The following is a 20,503-nucleotide window of genomic DNA, read 5'->3' as shown; positions in this document are numbered from 1 at the left end:
TCACCTAAAAACGGAAACGCGTCAACCCAGAAATATCAAAACCTTGTTTTATTTTAAGGCGGCGAGATAAATGAAATCAGAGCACAGCTCCAACACTATCACAGCTGGATGTCTGTTTCTATGGCAACTGCAGAGCCTCCAAAACCATCATGAGGTTGCCGATATGAAAATGTGGCTTTAGGGGAGGAAAAAAATAAATTAAATGACAGAATAATATTTCAGTGTCTGATTCACACATTTCAAGGCTGAATAACCGAACAAGGCACACAACCACGTCTGTGTTTAAGGTTCTCTGAAATCAAGAGCTGTGTAGTTGGTTTTTCACTCGTCTTTGGCACCAAGAAATGAGTTCAGGTCAGTGGCTCCCAGTAATGCCAGGGGATGGTTTTTGAAACGCATGTAGAGTAGTCGGTATTAAAAACAATTTACAAATAACAATTATTTAAATACTAACACAACACTTAAATAATGTTTTCACGATTTGCCTCCCACAGCTATCTTCTGTTATTTCGAAGACGCCGATCCTTAAACAGAGCTGGAGATTGATACAGTCTCAGCTGCTAATGGTGCCGTGTTTTGCACTTTTATCACTAATTTATAAAAAGCACATTAAGGTGGCACGCTCTCTTTTACAAGCTAAAGTCAGATTGAGGGGAAATGTGCAGGTCTGCTTTACAGCATAAACCGAGAAAAAGACTGCTGTAAAGAGTCTGCCGACATGACTTTCAGGTCTTCACTTAATAACGATAAAATAGTTTTTTTTAACGTGCTGTACTGTATGCAACACATAGCACCATTAACAAGCTTTAACTTTGGCTCCTGTGATGGTGCCAAACCACACTGTGCAACAGAATCCCACAACATTTCATCACCTCTTCAATAAAAGTTGTGTGAACGAGGCGTTACTGAGATGCTGACCAGCAGCATCCATGAATCAGATCAGTCGACAGCTCTGCAGTCACAGCTTAGTCTCACTGTACAATGCTGGAAAAGTGACAGTTGGATCCAAGAAGTTGAGACACTCCTGTGTTTCTCCACTTTTATCAGTGCTGATACAGACACAGCAAAAGGCTGCTGATCTGTGTAACCACAGTCTTTTCTTCTTTGCTGGTTATAAATGCAGGTTTGAAGTTTTTTTTATATGGTACGACATTAAAAGGCTGAAAGTCAGATGGCCATGGGGTCTCTCCTGGCGAAGGTGCAGTCCCACACGATGCCGTCTCCGCAGGGAAGATGGCTGGAGGGTAAGAGGACCCGTGTGAGCCAGTGACTGAGGAACAGAAGAACAGATGGCATGAAATGTGACTGAAAACAATGAAGGATGACAAAGCTGTGATCTTTTGAAGGGGACGCAACTGATAATTTCAAAAATCATACATACAACAGTGGTAATTTGTGTCCCTGCTTTTCAGTAAGCACAACACTGAAAGAAACCTGCCAGCTGGCTTTGCATGAAAACCATCAAATGTGTCAATTTAATATAAAAATATTTTCCTATTCTTTTTCTTTATGCAGTTAGAAAAACAGGTGGAATAATAGTTTGTATTGAGCACATGATCCCAGCTATGACTAATAAGAACCTCTCTCTAGATGGAATACTTGCACATATTCATCAAAATGCCCAAAAGCTGAAGCAGTGACGGAGCTCACCTCCTCTTCTGCACACCAAACAGTAGCTTCAAGTTGTTCATTTTACCGTGATGATATGGATTTCGGAACACCTGATTAGGAAAAGAAGAAAACAGGATTTTCAGAGACCCTCGATGAGTTTGCATTTTGTTCCTATGCAGGATTCATGTCTGGTGAACTTTAACTGGTTTGTCCAATAAAAGACTAAACTTTTGCTCATATATAGCAACTGACTCTGCACAGGAGTACCTTTCCTTTCTCCTTTAATCTTCTGGCTTCTTTGCGGTTGATGTGCCGCTCTACGCTGGTTTCTCCTCTGCTGATAAGCATGGCGTGCCACAGGGTGAGTCCACCCAGAGCGACTGCCACAGAGCTGCAGGAAAGAGGGAGAAGGGGCATATTACAATTTGCACTATACAAGTGGCATTATGGACTTTTTGGTAAAGTGTCTCACACCTGGTCAGCACCCAGAGGAAGATGATGCTCTTATGAGCAGTGGTTTCTCTGAAACTGTAGTCCGGAGGAGGGGTCTGATAGTAGGTCTGAGGTGGACAGGAAGGACAGTTAGTAGTGTCCAAAGTTTTTATTTTGTGCTGAACTGCTCCTTTAACGTTACTATCCAAAGCCTACAGTTTTGTTTACCAGCTGGCACCCTTGAGGTCCTTAATCAGAGTAAGAATGAAAGCAGAAGGTGTTTCCCTTTGTTGTTTGTTACATGAGCTCAAATTTTGCAAATCATGCTTTACTGACAGATGCAAATTATTTCCTCATAGCTCCTCACTCAAACTGTGCAGAGGGGTAGTGTTAATAATACCTAGAAAAACCTGCTTAAAGGAATATGTAGTGTCAGAATGGATCTCAGTTGAACTGGAACAATGAGATACAGCTGCCATGACGAAAACGCCACCCAAACATATGGATGGTTGAATCTTTCCTTATCGAGCCTTACCTCTACAGCGTTGTAGGCATCCAGAAACAAGTTCCTGCTGCTGATGCTGCAGTAGATACAGCCCATGGTCATGTAGATGCAGAAGGAGAAGAAGTAGCGATGGTTGAAATGGCCCACGCAGTTATTCAACCAGGCTGGAAAGAGCTCAGTTCAATACGTGTAACAAGCGGGAACACCAGGAGACACCAAAACAAAAAGTGAACAGAATAAAAGTCATTTTCATGAGTTTTTCCTCGCTCAAAGGATACGACAGTGGTGGTCCATCTTCAAAACACACCTGCAATATAGCAAACATTTTAATATGATAAAAGAAAACAAACATATAAAACACGCCAACTCTCCACATTGGAACTACGTGAAGAACTTACACGTTGCAGATGCTGCAGTGGTGTGTCCTCGGTGGTTTGGGAGTGATGCATTTCTTACAGATGGACACAGAAGGGAAGGGACTTTTGTCCTAAAATAGAAAAAAATGCAGCTTGACAAAAGCTCTTCTGTCATCTTCAGAAGAAAATACACAGCCTGTACATAAAAGATGGAATGATGGACCGCTGGGTCTGAGAAGTGACACATAAACCTGCATTCTTTCTAATGACCATCAGGGGCAGTTCCTCTGCTTTTAAAAAGTCAAATTGTATAAGTGTTTATAAAAAAAAACTTTACCTACTTCTCACTTGATTTATGACCTTAGTAAATTATTTCACAGGTTTGATGTCTTTTGTTACAATGTTATGTTTTGTAATAAAGTTTTTGCCTTTTCTGATTTCTACATTTTTTGACTATTTGAATATTTCAGATAGGGCTGCCACAAACGATTATTTTGATAGTTGACTAGTCACCGATTATTTTTGCGATTAGTCGACTAATCAGATCATGCATCCATTGGACGTAAAACTACAGCTTATTGCACCAGCAGCATCTGCTCTTATATAACTATCATTAGCTTACAGCTTTAAGTGTTTAAGGTATGTGCTAACTAAAAATAAAGACAAGATGATAGTTTATTAAATTTTAATGAAATTAGCAGATTGTTTCGATGAAGTTTAATAAACTCCTTGCTATCTAAAATATAACGGGACACCGGAGTATATTCTCGAGGATCTCACACTTCTGATAATCAGTTGTCTGCTTGACGTTTATTCAGCTGTGTAAAAACTATAACTTTAATCTCAGCCAAATAAAATACAAAAAAAAAGCCAAACAATAACATTTTTAAGTTATCTAAGTGACTTATATATGTTTAACCTGAGTAACGAAAGACGGCGGTGGGTTTGAAAATGATTTGCCAGAGTCCGGTGTTCTCACGGCTCTAGTGAGCCTTGCTCCCGGCTAGCTAACGAGCTAGTGGGTAACAGACATCTCCGAAAACGTCGGAGCGCTTTTGAAAATATGTGGTGTCTTGATAAACTGAGCAGATATTTCAGGTTTACACAGCTACATTCTCGCCTGAAAATATGTTAAACGTTTATTTTGTGACTCAGAAAGAATAATAGGAGTAATATTAAAACTAACTAGCTGCCGCCATTGTTGGAAACTGAGCTGGGCCGCTATGAATTCTGAGACACAGCTTATTCTTCTTCGGGGTTTAACGGCAGCTGGCATCCTTGTACATGCAGTGCTGCCATCTTATGTTTCAGTCCGTTATTACACTCTTAAATCCTACTACTTATTCCTGCGTCTTTTGTGATCTTACAAAGCTTCAAACGACACGTCGACTATTAAATCAGTCGTCGACGATTTTGATAGTCGACGTAATCGTGACTAGTTGACTAATCGTGGCAAATTTTTTCAAATTTTAATATTAGACAAAGGTAACCTGAGTAAATGCAAAACGCTGTATAGATTTCATTCATTAAGGAAAAAAAAGGTCACTCCAAGAGTGCAGCAACGGCTCATCCAAGAGGTCACAAAAGAATCAGAACAACATCTAAAGCAGGTTTCAACTTGTCTTGGTTAAAGTCAGAGTTCATGATACAACAATAAGAAAGAAATTGGGCAAAAATGGCCTCCACGGGAGAGATCCAAGAAGAAAACCACTGCTGATCAAATAGAACACAAAGGACAATCTCATATTTGCCAAAAAACATCTTAATGATCCCCAAGTCTTTTGGGCAAATACTCTGATGAGACAAAAGGTTACATCTGACGTAAAAGTAACACAGAATTTCTAACCATCAGTTAATGGCCTGAAGCTCAAGAACATAATGGCTATGCAGCAGGACAATGGTAAACACACCAGCAAGTCAACCTTTGAAAGGCTCAAAAAGACAAACTGAAGGTTTTGGAGCGGCCAAGTTAAAGTTCGGACTTCAATCCGATCGAGACGCTTTAGCATGACCTTAGCATGACCTTAAACCACCGTTCGTGCTCAAAACCTGTCCAGTGTGACTGAATCAAAAGAATTCCTCCACAACGATTAGAAAGCCACATAGCCAATTATCACAAATGCTTGACTGCAATTCTTGCTATCAAGGGTGGCACAACCAGTTATTAGGTTTAGGAGGCAACTACCTTTCCACACAGGGGCAGGTAAGTTTGGATAACTTCTGCCTAATTAAATAAAATCATTAAAAAAAAAATTCATTTTCTTGGGTCATGTAACATATAAACATGTAAGTGTGACAAATATGCAAAAAAAACCCTAAGAAATCAGAAAGAGGGGGGGGGGGAAATACTTTTGTATGTAGATTTTTACTTTATGATTTTATGATTTGTTAATATTCAAAAAGTAATTCAATTACAGATTTTGAAATATAATCACCCTACCTCAAAAAATGCCTACAAACTAACGCATAAACCAAAAAAGAAATGTTTTAAATGTTAAAAAGTATTCACATTTGTACTTTAAAAAAAAATGTAAAAATCAATGATGGGAGCAGAATAAGTCACTATAGCTGTGTCCCAAAACGTCGGCTGCATCCTTCGGAGGACCCGGCCTTCGCGGTCTACGTGGGCCGGGTCCTTCAAAGACCGAGAAGGCCGGAAGTGCGAGGCTGTGAAATGGGACGGTCTAGCCTTCAGATTAGTGTCACTGCCGTGTCGGTGGAGTTTAATAAACTCGGCCGTCTGCTCCTTGCTATCTAAAATATAACAGGAGACTGGCGTAAATTCTCGACCGTCTCACACTTCTGTTTAATCAGTTTTCTGTTTAACGTTTATTCAGCTGTGTGAAAATCCCGGAGGAACCCACCCGATGGATTAATAAAGTTTTATTTAATCTAATAATCTAATAACTTTGATCTCAGCCAAACCGATTTACTCTGGAACAAATAAAACACAGAAAAAAGGCAAACAATTACATTTTTAAGTTATCCAAGTGACTTATATATCATGTTTAACCTGAGTAGCGAAAAAGCGGGGGTCTGAAAACGATGAAGCAGGGAGTCCACTGCTCTCGCCGGCTGGAGTGACCATTGAACCCCCCGGCTTGCTATCGAGCTGGTGGGTAACAGACGTCTCCGAAAACGTCGGCACACTTTTGCAAATATGCGATGTCTTGATAAACCAAGCAGATATTTGAAGTTTACACAGCTACTTTCTCGCCTGAAAATATGTTAAAAGTTTATTTTGTGACCCAGAAAAATTAATAAGAGTAATTTTAAAACTTAGTAGCGGCCGCCATTGTTGGCAGCTGAAATTTGGCTGGCCCGCGCTATGAATTCTGGGATATGGTGGGCCACGAAGGACACACCCGACCCATCCTTCAAATTCGGGGAAATGAAGGACGCATTTGTCGGCCGCATTTGAAGGAGTCGACGAATTGGGACAGCCTTCGCGCCTGGCTGTGACGTAATCTTCCTTCAAATGCGGCCTCCGGAGGATGCAGCCGACGTTTTGGGACACAGGTCAGCCTCTGGGGAGTGTGACTCCTACCTTTGGTGGGTGTCCTGGAGAGGTGGTGGTTGCTTTGTAATAATGGAACACCACCATAATGAGAAGCCAGTGGCCACAACAGAGGTGCCACACAATCCAGTGTGCAGGGTAAGTGCTGACGATTGTGGGCAGGACAAACAGGTAGACGATGACCACAACTGAGGATGTCAGCAAGACGACAAGACAGACAAACACCTGGGAGGGTAAGAGAAGGAAAAACGATTAAGGAAAGCAGCAGCAGATGTGGGAATCAAGAGAGGAGGGAAGTGAGCTTACCACTCCAAACCAGTGGGTCACGTTGTCCACAATCCAATAAACGGGTTCAAAAGCACAGTCCAGCAGAGTGTCTGAGTTGGTGAGGCTGTTGAAGTACAGCGACCTGAGCAGGAGCTTGCTGTAACGCCACACCTCTGACAACCTGCCGCCGATCCCCGCTTTGGTACCCCCGCCTTGGCCCCCCCTCTGCGTGCGGCACAGCCAGCACCAGCGCAGCGCCAGTCGCATGGCTCGGGAGAGCTGCCACCTCAAGCTGCTGCTCACACGCATGCCACCAGCGCCTCCTCTCCTACACACTCTGCCTTCTAAACACACGCAGACACACAGACACACAGACCAGCAGTTAGAAACACAGGCCGCATAAAACAGCAGCTCCTCGTAGCGCAGCCTGACAGATGCAGAGCTTTCCATCGTCACCGAGTGCTTGTTGAGAGCTCCCAGTGTATCTGAGAAGGCAGGCAACAGGAAGACTAGTGAGCTTTATAGAGGAGACGGTATCCCTTTCCCAGAAAGTGTTCCCTTTCCCTAGAAAACACTGACGTTACTCAAGTACAGTAACAGCATCTCCTGTGTGACATATGCCCATCACACAAGGACAAGGGCTATCAGGTAAGGAGTTACGCCCATCAGCCCCTACAAATAAACTTCTCCTCTTAATAATTGAAGGCAAATCTTCATCTGCAGGCCAAAAACCTATTGGGGACTCTCAGGGGAGATGCAGATTGGTAACCTTATAAGAGGGAAACGCAAACGGACGTCTTAAGGAAGATAAAGTGGCCACCTGATCCTGGAGCGTCGGGTCATGAAAGTGAGTATTGGTTACACAGATAAGACTTGTTCAGGTTCTCCAAAACAGGATGGCATTAATAATGAGAGTGCATCTCTCATTATTTACATTTAAAAGAAGATGAAAATAAGACGGGACATCCAGCAACAGGTGACATGTACAGATCTGTCAAGTTTAACATAATCGCATAAGTCAGGGACTACATGTAACATACAGAAACATTAGACAAATTCTTGTTGAGAGGGCCTTTACTTCCTTTACTTCAGCAATAAAGAGAGCGAACACGATTTCTGGTTGTGTGACAAGTTGAACGAGTCTCACCACTGCACAGGAAGGCTGGTGGGCGTCTGAAGGGTGTTTGAAGGACATAATATTAACGTGCATGGTTGTATCTGACAGACAGAAGGAGATCGTGCCACACAGATGGGGGATTCATGGGAGAAGAAGCAGTCTCTATGGCAACCTGCTGCCCTAAATCCGGACTTAGATAGAATAAGGTCACCACCTCACAGTCTCACAATAATAAGCTTTACTTTGTCCTCTTCCTCTGCACTGTCTTCTGTGAGTCAGAGAGAAGGAGGGGGGATTGTCTGATATTTTTCACTTGTAGTCAGCAGCTTGCTTTTTCATGTTTTTGGATTCTGGATATTGGAAATGATTGGAAGATCATTCACTATTTCTGAAACTGATTAATAAAACACAGACACGGAGATAATCTTAAGTATAGCCCTGTCTTCAGTCCCTTTGATAGCAGCTTTAGTGACTGTGATGTGGTTTGCGCATTATTGATCATGCTGCTGGATGAAAGGTTTTTATTTCATGTCTTCAGCTTCAAGTTATAAAACTAATGGAGACTGTGAATCAGAGTCTGACTCTTTGCCACCTTCAGCTCGACATGAAGTGAGATCACAAGAACACTTTCGTGCTATCATATTATAAAAATCATCATACCAGCGTCTACACTGCGCTGCTGGGTGAATGGAAACTGATGGATGTTTCACAGGAAGGTCTGGCTGAGTCAAATGAACACAAGAGGTCTCCACTTGGTCATCACTTTGACATGTAAGCCATACATTGTGCTCAGACCCCACCACAGTTCAAAGTTTATCAAATCACAGTTCTGCTGCTGGTTTTAATGTTATTATATATATTTTAAAAAAACAACAACAAAAAAACATGTTTCTCACAGTGACTGGTTATGACTGATGAAGTCTATATATAAAAGACAAAACAGTATTACTAATGGCCACATGACTACAACCAGTTTGACTCGTGTCCATTATATCCAAACAGTCAGATTTGTCACACTTTAACGCTAGCTGGCTAGCTGCTAGCTAACTGTAGCCGCTTCCAAACGCCAGCCTTACGTGTTTGTTTTAATAGAAACTATTTGCCGCCCCGAGCCAAACCTAACATCGCTAGACTGTACCTGGTCAGGAGAACTGGACAGACAGACCTGCAGCACCACGGTCAGGTCATGGCTCGGCTGAACTGGAACCTGCAGCTACTCCTCTGACTGCAGCAATCAGACTGTAAGCGGCGAGACTCACGAAGAAGATCGTGTATTAACGAGATGAGTTGCTCGACAGCAGCAAAGCTGGTAGCTTGTTCTTTTCTGGCTCCTAGACTGGAGCGCTAGCGAAATATCTGGAAAATATTTGTAAGGAAAAGTGTGCCAGGAGTTGACAGCAATAGTCAGAATTATGATAAAATCAGTAGCGTTAAGCATAAAAAGTCACTACCCGGTATATTGTTCCAAAGTGGCGCCTCTTGTCTATTTGTTCTCTTCTGTGGCGAAAGCGCGTCGAAAGCTCGCAATAGATCCTGGGAAATGAAGTTGTATTTTGCGATAGTTCATTAAAATGCCTCTTAAATCACGCTGTCTTCGTAAAAAATTATAAATGAAACTTAAATACATATTCACAGCGGTATCCATTACGTGTGGCGGCGATAGATATTTAACTAACCCCTCGACTGTGGAAAAAAACCACGCAAATTAAATTAACTTCCGAACTGAGGCCTGAGGTGTCATATGATGCAGAAAAATGGCTGCGGTGCAGTGGTAAGATGTTGTCTTCTTATTTTACAAACGGTTTATTAACAACTTAAATCTTTAGTATTTAAACACCGAGCCACGCCTGAGCACACATGTAGTGTAGATACTATTGTCGTGCGCTTAATGTTCAGTTAGCGTTGTAAACTAAATGTCAACTTTTTTCAGGCTTGCAACATAACATTAAAGACGAAGAAGCTTTTATGGTATTGTTATGACTGTGACTTTGAATCAGACGCCTTCTTCAGTTACGGTGTAGATTTGGCTTATAACGACATTTTTCCCTCCTCGTCTTTTCTGACGATTTTTCACTAGTTTTACATTTGCCTTGGGTCATTGTCACTGCTGACCACAGATACCTGGACCCTACAGAGATTGTACAGGTAGTCAAACTCCTCCAAGATGGCATATTAATACGTACCACAAGTTTTGGTATGTCTTCTAGCACAGTCTCAAGAGCATGGAGGTGATTTCAGGACACAGGACCGGAGAAGGTCCTTAACCAATCAGCAGGATCACTATCTGCTCTTTTGTGAGGAGCAGGATGAGAACTGTCAGAGCTCCAGCAGGACACTGGTGTCAATGTCTCTGACCAAACAATCAGAAACAAACTGCATGAAGCTGGCTTGATTGCCCAGCATGGTCTAGTGGGCCCTGTACTCACTCCACGGCACTTACACTGGCATTTCCCATAGAGTACCAGAACTGGCAGGTCCACTGGCACCCTGTGCTTTTCACAGATGAGAGCAGGTTCACTCTGAGCACATGTGACAGGCATGAAAGAGTCTGTAGAAGTTATCAAGAACATGATGCTGACTGTAATGTTGTTCACTGTGAGTGGTATGGTGGGTGGTGGCTCAGTAATGCTTTTGGGAGACATATACATGGATGGACGCGCACTCTAACTCTACAGGCAGTGACACCCTGACTGCCATCAGGTATCAAGATGAAACCTTTGAGCCCTACATTGGTGCAGTGGGTCCCAGATTTCTCCTGGTGCACAACAATGCCCAGCCTCATGTGTTGAGAGTACGCAGGCAGTTCCTTGAGGATGATACCGATGTCTGGCTTCCACACTTGCCTGACTTAAATTTAGTAGAACACCTCTTGGACTTTGTTTTGGTCCAACTGCCTCTGTCAGGTTGCACCTCAGACTGTCCAGGAGCTCAGTGATGCCCTAGTCCAGATCTCGGAGGAGATCCCCCTGGACACTATCCATCATCTCATCAGGAGCATTCCCCAACATTGTTAGACATACCTACAAGCATGTGGGGGCTATACAAACTACTGAGTACAGTTTTGAGTTAGTGCAATCAAATTTTGTGTGTTTTGAAGCTTATAGCCGTCTGTTGGTTGATAATGTACCATCCTTTCACTCCTTACCCATTACACAGTCCTTATCAGTGTAGATATCCAACATATTTCTCAGAAATGTCGCAGCCATTCACTTTCCTGTACGTTTATTTCTCCAGATTCTTTTAGACTTTTAATTATGAACCACAGATGGTGAAATCAGACAACTTCTTTGCAATTTCACATATTCTATGCCTTTCTTTCACAGAGTTGTGCCATAATTAATTTAGCTTTGTTTGTGTGACTGGGTCATGTTCGTCAGTGCTTTGTCAACGATAGCAGGACCAAAAAGCTGTCTTATCTCTTTTGCAACCAGGCGTTCGCATGGCCGCAACTATGACACAGAGCTGCAGAGGTGTCGCCTTGAGGCCGCTCTTGTTGATTTTGGAGACTACCACCCACTCAAACCCATCATGGTATCAGTGTTGAGCTGCATCTCTATTTCGCTTTAATTCACTGAAAACATGCAAAAACATTGTTGTGGTTTTTTTAACGGGCCTGTGACAGGTTTGACCCTCTCTCAATCCGTCCAGGTGACTGATACAAAGACCCGCCGCGGGACCCGCAAAGGCAGCACCTCTTCCTCTTCATCCTCCTCTTCCTCAGCACCGCCAGACCCTCTGAGCTCCATGCTGGACGGGACCGACCCCCTGTCCATGTTTGCCGCGGCCTCGGCCGGCGAGACGCCACCCATGTCCCACAGCAGCTCCACAGGAGTCAGTGACTTGGACAAAATGTAAATCCTGAAGCATGTGCTCATTTGAAAGTGAAGCTAAATAAAGATGTGCTTTCAGGACCTGGGGAGGAAGAAGAGAGAGAAGGAAGAAGAGGCAGTGGGACCAGATTTTGAACCTTGGTCACTGAAGCGAGGGGAAATCCTGGCCAGGTTCACCACCACCGAAAAACTCTCCATAGTGAGTCCTCTATCGTAGCAGCAAGGCTGTTGTTATGCTTTCCTCTGTCTCATAATTTAATGCTGCTTGAAAACATAGTGGAAATGAACCTGATGGCTTCACCAATTAACAAAATATTCAAGAGAGTTTAGCACTTTTTTGATGTTCTAAAATTTAATTATAATTTGTTTTTTCTCCATAGAATCTGTTCATAGGCTCTGACAGAGGTAAGAGCAACCTGTTTCTATCACATATAATAATTTCAGAAAATTTCTGAATGCTTTCAATGTCTATAGTTATCTGTAGTATCAATAAATCCTGTAACAGCATCAGAATATTTTCATTTTACTACCTAAATCCTTCCAAATTGCTTTTTTCTGTCTATCATAACCATAAATGGCAGCAAAAACAAAATAGGCAAACAAAAAGAATGTCAGCATCACTTATTAAGTTGTTATTTGGTCTTTAACTTCACAACTTATACATCACTTCCTGTTTTCACTAGGAAAAGCCACCAGTCAAGGATCGGCTGTTTCAGAGAAGGTTCGCACTCGTCTGGAGGAGCTGGATGATCTAGAGGAGGTAGGCGTCCCACTGTTGGCTGGCCTTGCATTATTCTTTCAAGAAATACGATGGGGGATGTTATTGGATCTTCTTGCCTGTGTGTGTGTGCAGGGCTCCCAGAGAGAGCTGCTAAACCTCTCGCAACAGGATTACGCCAACCGCATCGAGGAGCTGAACCAGTCCCTAAAGGAGGCCTGGTCCTCTGACCAGAAGGTCAAAGCCCTGAAGATTGTCATCCAGGTAATGTTTATTTAATTGGTGCTCATTTTAACTGGTGTCGCCTTAATAAATATCACCCCTGATCTGTGATCTGTGCTGCAGTGCTCCAAGCTTCTGTCTGACAATTCGGTGATCCAGTTCTACCCCAGCAAATTTGTTCTCATCACTGACATCCTTGACACATTTGGTCAGTAAAGATTTTTTTCCACAGTTGAACCTGAACAATGTGCAAGTTTTGTGACTCGGGTCCTTGTTGTTTGCAGGCCGGCTGGTGTACGACAGGATCTGGACCATGTGTTCAGACCCACGACCTTTACCAGGTAAAGTGGAAATGCTGACAATCAACTTAAAGCTTTAAATTCTTCAAAGCATTTAGACGATCCTTGCACCTTCTGAAGTCATGTTGCATTGATTTAGTTTTTGTTAATTCACATTTGACTTTTGTTTGCCAGATAATTTCACAGTTGAAGATGTGAATGACACCGCAAAGGAGACGTGCCTCAACTGGTTCTACAAGATCGCCTCCATCAGAGAGCTCCTTCCCAGACTGTATCCTTCAACACCCTCAGAAGGATTTCTGTTCATAGTCTGCTTTTGGCAGGAGTTTCATTCACTCGCAGATCTGGTTTTAAAATCAAGTTCAATTCAGTTTTATTTACATAGCACCAAATCACAACAACAGTCACCTCACCTCCCTTTTAGCAGGAAGTAACCTCCAGCAGAACCAGACTCAGGGAGGAGCACCCATCTGCTGTGACTGGTTAGAGGTGTGGGGAGGGAGACAGGCCAAAAACACAAACTTTGAAAGAGAACCAGATATTAATAATAACGATTAAATGCAAAGTGGCTCAGCTATGTATGCTTGTAAGTAATTTGTATGTAAATTTGGTTCTTTAACCTCGTGATACAGCTATGTTGAAGCTGCCATTCTCAAGTGCAACCGGTTCCTCAACAAATCGTGAGTCCTCACAGTTTATCAGCCAGTTTCCACAAGGATTTCTCTTTAGGATACGTAAAGATTTAGCAATAATATTTGGAAAATGTCATTTTAATAGCTGTGATGCATCAACCATGTTTGTAAACTGGAATAAAATCGTTTGACATAAAGAAAACACCATCTGTCCTGCCACTGTCCACAGCGGCATTCAGGAGACCCTTCCTCGGTTGACTGCCATGGTCAGAGGGATTGGAGACCCTCTGGTGGCTGCATATGCCAGAGCTTACCTCTGCAGGGTGAGATGGACTCTGCTCGTCTTTCCTTCATTTCCCTACCTTCCTGATTGTGTTTGTGGGGTGTCCTATTTAGGCTATTGTTGCTACATCTGCAACCCACTGTGACCCCAGCTTCTCTCCTTCATGTTATGACTTATTTCTGTCTCCTGTTGTTTGTCGTTGATGCCTCTTTTTTCTGAGTGAGCATATATACTCCTCCTGTCCAGAACAGTTGCCATAAAAAAATGCTGCAAATGCATGAACAATGCTATTTTTGACTTGCCCTGTTTACCAGCTTTGTAGGTTTTGTTTGTTTCACCTATATCCTTCTTTCCAGGTGGGCATGGAGGTGGCCCCCCACCTGAAAGACAGCCTGAACCGCAACTTCTTCGACCTGCTCGGCACTTTTCGACAGATCAGCAGCGAGAACGTCCGGGCCCAGCTGGTGCTGCAGAGGGTGGAGATGCCCGAGTACCTGACACTCTACTCACCTGCCATCAGCTGGATCCTGCAGTGTATCGCGTACAGAGCTCCAGAGGTATTTACTTAGACTTTATTGAAAAAGTGGAGCTCGGTGAGAGCGTCGCAGGGGCACAAACTCATGTTTCTGCTTTTAATGCTGCTTGTGTTTCTGTTTCAGTCTCTGCTAACAGAGATGATGGAGAGATGCAAAAAACTGGGAAACAAGTGAGTGCTTTAAAATTATTAGCAGCTGTTTCTTGTCATGTGATTTACCTGGAAGTGTCACGATCCTTTTATTTCATAGAAATGACCGTTATTTTAGACAAACCTCATTTAAGATATAATTAGCATGGGTTTAGCTAAAGTTGTCACAGGATGTACAGCACAGCACTAATTCATCTTTGCTTTCCCACAGTGCTTTGCTTTTGAATTCAGTAATGAGGGCGTTCAGGCCAGAGTTTGTTGCAGCCAGAGCCACAGACTTCATCGGTATGATCAAAGACTGCGACGAGGCCGGCTTCCCAAAGGTCAGAGAACATTTAATGTTCACTGCATCGTTTTTCTTACCTTGGTTAAAAACAAAGAAGTCATCTTCTGTTTATTGGATGTGGGGAAATAAGTACAAGATAAAAAAAATACTTATGAAAAACAACTTAGCAGTAACATAATTAAAATATCCCAGAGCAAAACAGCTTGGAAAGGGAAAACAATTACACCACAAAAATCATCTCAGAGCTCAGTGAATTAAAGTCTAAATATGGACACAACAAGGAGCTCAAAGCGAGTGGAAATGAAACTGATGTGCTCAGCTGTATGTGCAGGAAGTGATGCAGAAGGTCTACAGCCACAGTTACGTGGCCTCTACATCAGCTAATGGAGGAATCCATCAGTGTGTTGATTCCAGCTGGATTCAAACAGCAACACTGATGACAAATTCTCTCCACTCCTTTCCCATGATGATGGCTGGATCAGATCCAGATCTGAAACCTCTTTGTTTCCTCTACAGCTCCTCCAGGATTATAGTCAACACAATCAACTGGTGAAAATTCATTACTGCCAATAATTTAATGGGAAGGTTTATAAAAGCTGAAGAAAAAGTAGTCATTACACCTTCACATAATTCACAATGAGTATGAAAAATCAATCTCATTGGGTAATAAAGTCATTAAAATATATAAAGGATAGAGGCAGATGTTCAGGTCATTGTCTAAATCTTTTTGGAATGAATTTTGTCTCCTTTTCAGCATCTGTTGTTTGGCTCTCTGGGTCGCAGCCTGGCGTCTGCCGATCCTCCAGAATCCGAGAGGCTGACGATCCTGAATGAAGCCTGGAAAGTCATCACCAAAGTCCGCAGTCCTCAGGTTCTGAACCGCTGACAGTAGTTTTCAAAAGGTCCCGTTATTCCTGCCAGAATGTTCCAGATCGTTACTGAAAATCTCATTTTGGTTTGTAGGACTACATCAACTGTGCTGAAATCTGGGTGGAGTTTACCTGCAGACACTTTACAGTGAGTAGAAAGCAGTCAAGTTATTTATTTATGTTTTGGAAATGCACTACCTTTCTTAATCCTCTCTCTGCGTGACTGTCAGAAACGGGAGGTCAACACGATTTTGGCTGACATCATCAAACACATGACCCCTGACCGAGCATTCGAGGATGCCTACCCTCAGGTTGGTGCACGATGCTTCCCTGAATCTCGGCTACTCTCCATCCTCCTCTTTCCTTCTGCTCTGTACTAACGGTCTCGTGTCTGTTCTGCGTGTAGCTGCAGTCGGTGATCAGGAAGATCCTCACCTACTTCCACGACTTCTCTGTCCTCTTCTCCATGGTGAGCTTCTACAGCTTGAGCTGCAACGATGAAACTGATTCCAGTGCCATAAGTCGAGCTACATTTTCAGTTATTGCTCTTTTCGGTTCTTCAGGAGCGATTCCTGCCGTTCCTGGACATGTTCCAGAAGGACAGCGTGAGGGTGGAGGTCTGCAAATCCATCATGGAGGTCTTCATCAAGTAAGAGTTCATTAAAGTTAAAAAAATTATTGAGAGTTGTGGCAGAAACGTTGATGTTTTGTATTGATGTTCTACTTTGTTCTCTGGCCTTTAGACACCAGGTGGAGCTCACCAGAGACCCGGTGATCCTCAACGCCATGCTGCACATCTGCAAGACCATGCACGACTCTGTCAAGTAGGGTATTCGTTTGTGTGTGTTATACAGACGTATGCTACTTTTATATCTGTGACTTAAAGTTGTCGTTTCAGCTGTGTTCATGCGGTAACGCATTTATTTTTCTCTTTGTCTTGAAGTGCTCTTACTCTCGAAGACGAGAAAAGATCTTTGGCTCTGCTGATCATCGGCTTCATCCGCATGGTGAGATTATCACATCTATTATATTATGTCAACAACTATCACAACGGATGTTTCGGCCTCTTGTATTGCATTGTTTTGATCTGCAACTGTTGTTTTTGTTTCAATTTTGGGTGTTTTTTTTTTCTCTGCACTTCAGGTTTCCTTTGGTCGTGACTTTGAGCAGCAGTTGAGTTTCTGTGTGGAGGCTAGAGCCACCTTCTGTAACCTGGAGCCTGTCCTGGTGCAACTCATTCATGTAAGCCTGTGTTTGTGTTTGGCGTTTCAGCATTAAGTGACAGAAGCCACAACGTCATCTCCTTCATGTAACCTTGTCGTTTACAGACGGTGAACCAGCTGGCCATGGAGACCAGGAGGGTGATGAGAGGGAATCACTCCCGCAAGACCGCTGCTTTCGTCAGAGTGAGTCCACACATGCAGTCTCTAATCATTTCACATCACTGTACGTTCCTCTTGGATGCCTTTTTAGCAATGCCAAAGGAAAAGTCAAAAAACCACAGACTGTATATAAAAGACAGACCCATTATAAAGTAACTCATGGTTTTCTGGGCTCTGCATTTCTAAGCTTCAACATTAGCATTTTGGCTAATGCTAATTTATCCCCTAATGCTAGCAAGCTTTTTTTATAGGCCTTTCTTACAGAAATAACATTGCATGAAATTTTCCTCTGCCCCTCTCTCTCTTTTAGGCATGTGCCGCCTACAGTTTCATCACCATCCCGTCTCTCAGCAGCATCTTCAGTCGACTCAGCCTCTACCTGTTGTCCGGTCAGGTTGCTTTGGCCAATCAGTGTCTGTCCCAGGGTGAGTAGCTGTCTCATTCGAGATTTAAGTTTGAGATTTAGTCGATCAAAACTTGTGTCCCTAATGTTTTTACTATATTGTGATCATTTCTCTTTCTCTTGTCCTTCCCACGCCTTTTCGTACTCGTTCTCCACCTTCCTTCTTCCAGCCGATGCTTTCCTAAAGGCAGCCGTAAGCATTCTTCCGGAGGTTCCTCGCTCCATCAGCGTGGAGGGAAAACTTCGCTCTTCTGAAAACTTCCTCGTGGACTTTATCAACAGCTTCTTGGCAACGCTGCTGGTTATCCCGGTAAGGTTCATTACGGTTCAGAGGTGGGTTTACAGGAGACGGACCACACCTGTAATCGCCCATTTTTGTCTCAGTACAGCTTGACAAATGTTTTGATTTTTGTTGTTGTTGTTTTTTAACAGGACCATCCAGAGCATGGGGTGCTCTACTTAGTCCGGGGTCTGCTCAACATGGTCCAGGATTATACCTGGGAAGACAACAGCGATGCAAAGGTGCGGGTTTACATCAGTGCTCTGCCCCTGCTGGCAGCCATGAGCCAGGAAACCTATCTGTACTCTATCCCCAAAGGTAACGGCACACACATAAACACTGAATTTACATCAGAGACCGCTAACAAAGACAGGCTCCTCTTTTACAGATTTCCCCAGGCTTATTTCTGTAAGCCCTAAAAGTTAAGAGTTTCACGCGTTGAGCTTTTACTTGTGACGTTTCCTGTTCTTGTCACATGTACATTTGAGGACAGTGCTGTTTTCAACAAGTCTCTCACACGTCTCCAGAGGGATTCCAGTCCATTCTTTTTTTAAGGAATCTCTCAAGCTCTTCCAGATTTGATGGTCTTCTGGGACAAATGTCGGTCTTCAGTTCACTCCACAGATTTTCAGTGGGGTTCAAGTCGGGGCTTTGTGCAGTAACATTCACTTTGGTCTTCTCGAGGTGGTTCTTCAGCAGTAGCAACATATGCTTTGGACGACGACCCAGACCCAGTTTTGCTGCTGACTGTATCCTTCTCTCTTCATGATTCCCAGTTCCAGATGCATCTCCACAGCAGGTCCTCCTTACTGCACTTAAGTCTGGCTTGAACATGTGTCTTCGGTACAAGTGGAGTTTTTCTCCAGTGCATTCCTTAGCAGCGAGTGATTGTTAGTGATTGTCAACTTCAAGATTTAAATTCCCGTCCTAGCTAAGTCATTCACTCGTGACTCAGCTGTTGTTCTGCAGTCTTTAGACACAATTACTTCCACCACTCCCCTCCTTTTGGATGGCGGTCCCTAAGACATCATCCACTGTCCTTGGCTATCGAATCCCTTCATCTCCATCCCTATGCTTACATGGTAATATTACAGAATTTAACAAAATGGGAAATATAGGAACCCACTCTTTATCTCTCTATTGCCAAGAAAGCTATATTTTGAAATTGGAAATCCAAAAGATCACTACTCCTGAACCACTGCATCAGTCTTATTACAGAATACGTGACTTTAGAGAGAATAATGTATTACCACAGAAATAATATATCTTCATTTAATGACAGCTGCTACATGCTTCTGACTTATCTCAGTTTGGATCAGACGCCAGGGGCTGAAACCAAGCACATCTCCACAAACTTACAACTTACTGTTGTTTATCGTAACTGATCGTCCTCAATCTTATTAAGATGTTTTATTAACATGGTTATTAGATATTAGATACATACGTGTTTGTGTGTATAGATAGATAGATAGATAGATAGATAGATAGATAGATAGATAGATAATTTATTTTATTTATATATAGAGATATATATAATTTATTTTATATTATGTATTAGCTAATGTATTGCTATTACATATTACAATGTTTTAGATAAACATGTAAATACCCCACAAATAAAAAGTAGTAGTATAGTATAAACATACTAGTAGTATGTTTAGAAATGCTAAGGAACCTTGTTCTGCAAATTCCACAGGGGTTAATAATTCTGTCTTCATCTGTAGTAAGACAGTGAGGAGTTTTCCCCGTTAATCTAATTATTCTGTTTCCTGGCTCAGTGGATTCTAATGACACGCTCTATGGCGGAGATCCCAAATTCCTATCAGAGATCAACAAGCTGTGTGAGACTCTGATTGGACAGATCCTCGACCATCTGAAGACACTCGGTCGTGATGAGGTGAGGACGTGGCGCTTTTGATATAAATTCAAAAACAAAAAGCTACTGCTTCCACGGCTGAATGAATTATTTCAAAGAAAAATAATCTGGTTTTAGTGAAAATCCAGATTTCAAGCTTGCCAAAATCTGGATGCTGTGTAACCAAAGTTATGCTGCCTTCATGTACATGTGGGAATGAAAACCAAAAACTGGAAAACCACGCTGACATGGATTCCCACTCTCTTGCAGCAGAGCACACGCCGCCAGGGCGCTATGGCCTTCTCCCTGTTTGGTGTCCTGCTGGCTCACGGTGATCTGAGAAACAACAAGCTGAGCCAGCTGGCAGTCAACCTTTGGAACCTCAGCCACAAACATGGATACTGCGAGACCCGCAACTCCGTGAGTTCATGTTTCAGAGCTCTGAGGCCCACTCTGTACACTTTAAATCTGCTGTATTTGTGAATGCAGCCTCACTGACTTCTCTTCTTTGTCTGCTGCAGGTTCGGACTCTGGAGTTCATCAAACATCAGACTCAGCAGCCGGACATGACTCATCTGTCAGATATGGTCCAGAGGCTCACGCTGCAGTCTCGCACCTGAGCTCCACACTCAATGACGTGTTACACTGCTCAATTTAAATTTGTGTAAATAAAACCTAACAAAGGAATTTTATATGCCTGTTTTCTGTGTCTTGTGTAGACTTTTATATAGTGTTGAGTGTCCAAGACTGCAAGACGGTGGCCTCCAGCTGAGTGATTTCTTCTACAAACGACACAAAAAGCCTCCCACCAAACTAAAATAGGCCCTGCTAGGGGAGAAAGGACCCCACATACTTTTATCAGGAGTTGAACCACCACCTTTAAACCTCTGATAAGCAGCAGCCTCACAGCCCAAGTTAATGACACAAGTTTAAATGGTTTCACAGAGAAACTCC

General features: G+C 42.8%; 2 protein-coding genes across 5 annotated transcripts; one reads left to right on the top strand and one right to left on the bottom strand.

The window, feature by feature from the left end:
- Positions 1-48: 48 nt before the first annotated feature.
- Positions 49-9,376, bottom strand: zdhhc16b (zDHHC palmitoyltransferase 16b). Of its 2 annotated transcripts, XM_006807269.3 has the most exons (10): positions 8,944-9,376; positions 6,728-7,032; positions 6,452-6,646; positions 2,947-3,035; positions 2,827-2,855; positions 2,579-2,712; positions 2,086-2,171; positions 1,879-2,002; positions 1,651-1,721; positions 49-1,270 (listed from the first exon to the last, which is right to left on the bottom strand). In XM_006807269.3, exons 2-10 carry the CDS (start codon positions 6,995-6,997, stop codon positions 1,168-1,170), a joined length of 1,101 nt encoding a protein of 366 aa, XP_006807332.1. In that variant the 5' UTR covers positions 6,998-7,032; positions 8,944-9,376; the 3' UTR covers positions 49-1,167. The 2 variants fall into 2 exon arrangements, with proteins under 2 accessions (XP_006807332.1, XP_087701468.1); XM_087845342.1 differs by lacking the exon at positions 8,944-9,376 and having other exon boundaries at positions 6,728-7,138.
- Positions 9,325-20,232, top strand: vps35l (VPS35 endosomal protein sorting factor like). Of its 3 annotated transcripts, none has more exons than XM_006807271.3 (30): positions 9,325-9,576; positions 11,237-11,336; positions 11,454-11,636; positions 11,715-11,834; positions 12,016-12,040; positions 12,319-12,395; positions 12,489-12,617; positions 12,699-12,783; positions 12,860-12,916; positions 13,049-13,145; positions 13,507-13,554; positions 13,736-13,829; positions 14,146-14,346; positions 14,449-14,495; positions 14,686-14,797; positions 15,515-15,631; positions 15,724-15,777; positions 15,860-15,940; positions 16,036-16,098; positions 16,193-16,278; positions 16,373-16,453; positions 16,573-16,636; positions 16,773-16,871; positions 16,958-17,035; positions 17,322-17,436; positions 17,585-17,724; positions 17,847-18,012; positions 19,473-19,591; positions 19,823-19,969; positions 20,071-20,232. In XM_006807271.3, the coding sequence occupies exons 1-30, from the start codon at positions 9,560-9,562 to the stop codon at positions 20,167-20,169; spliced, it is 2,901 nt and encodes a 966-aa protein (XP_006807334.2). In that variant the 5' UTR covers positions 9,325-9,559; the 3' UTR covers positions 20,170-20,232. The 3 variants fall into 3 exon arrangements, with proteins under 3 accessions (XP_006807334.2, XP_006807333.2, XP_087701467.1); XM_006807270.3 differs by having other exon boundaries at positions 9,326-9,576; positions 19,820-19,969; XM_087845341.1 differs by lacking the exon at positions 9,325-9,576 and having other exon boundaries at positions 11,168-11,336; positions 19,820-19,969.
- Positions 20,233-20,503: the final 271 nt, after the last annotated feature.

The sequence above is a fragment of the Neolamprologus brichardi genome, chromosome 8 (genome assembly GCF_056152115.1).
Source record: "Neolamprologus brichardi isolate AB-2024 chromosome 8, ASM5615211v1, whole genome shotgun sequence".
NCBI lineage: Eukaryota > Metazoa > Chordata > Actinopteri > Cichliformes > Cichlidae > Neolamprologus > Neolamprologus brichardi.
Note: the sequence above shows the minus strand (reverse complement) of the source record. Positions and strands in the feature narration are given on the sequence as shown.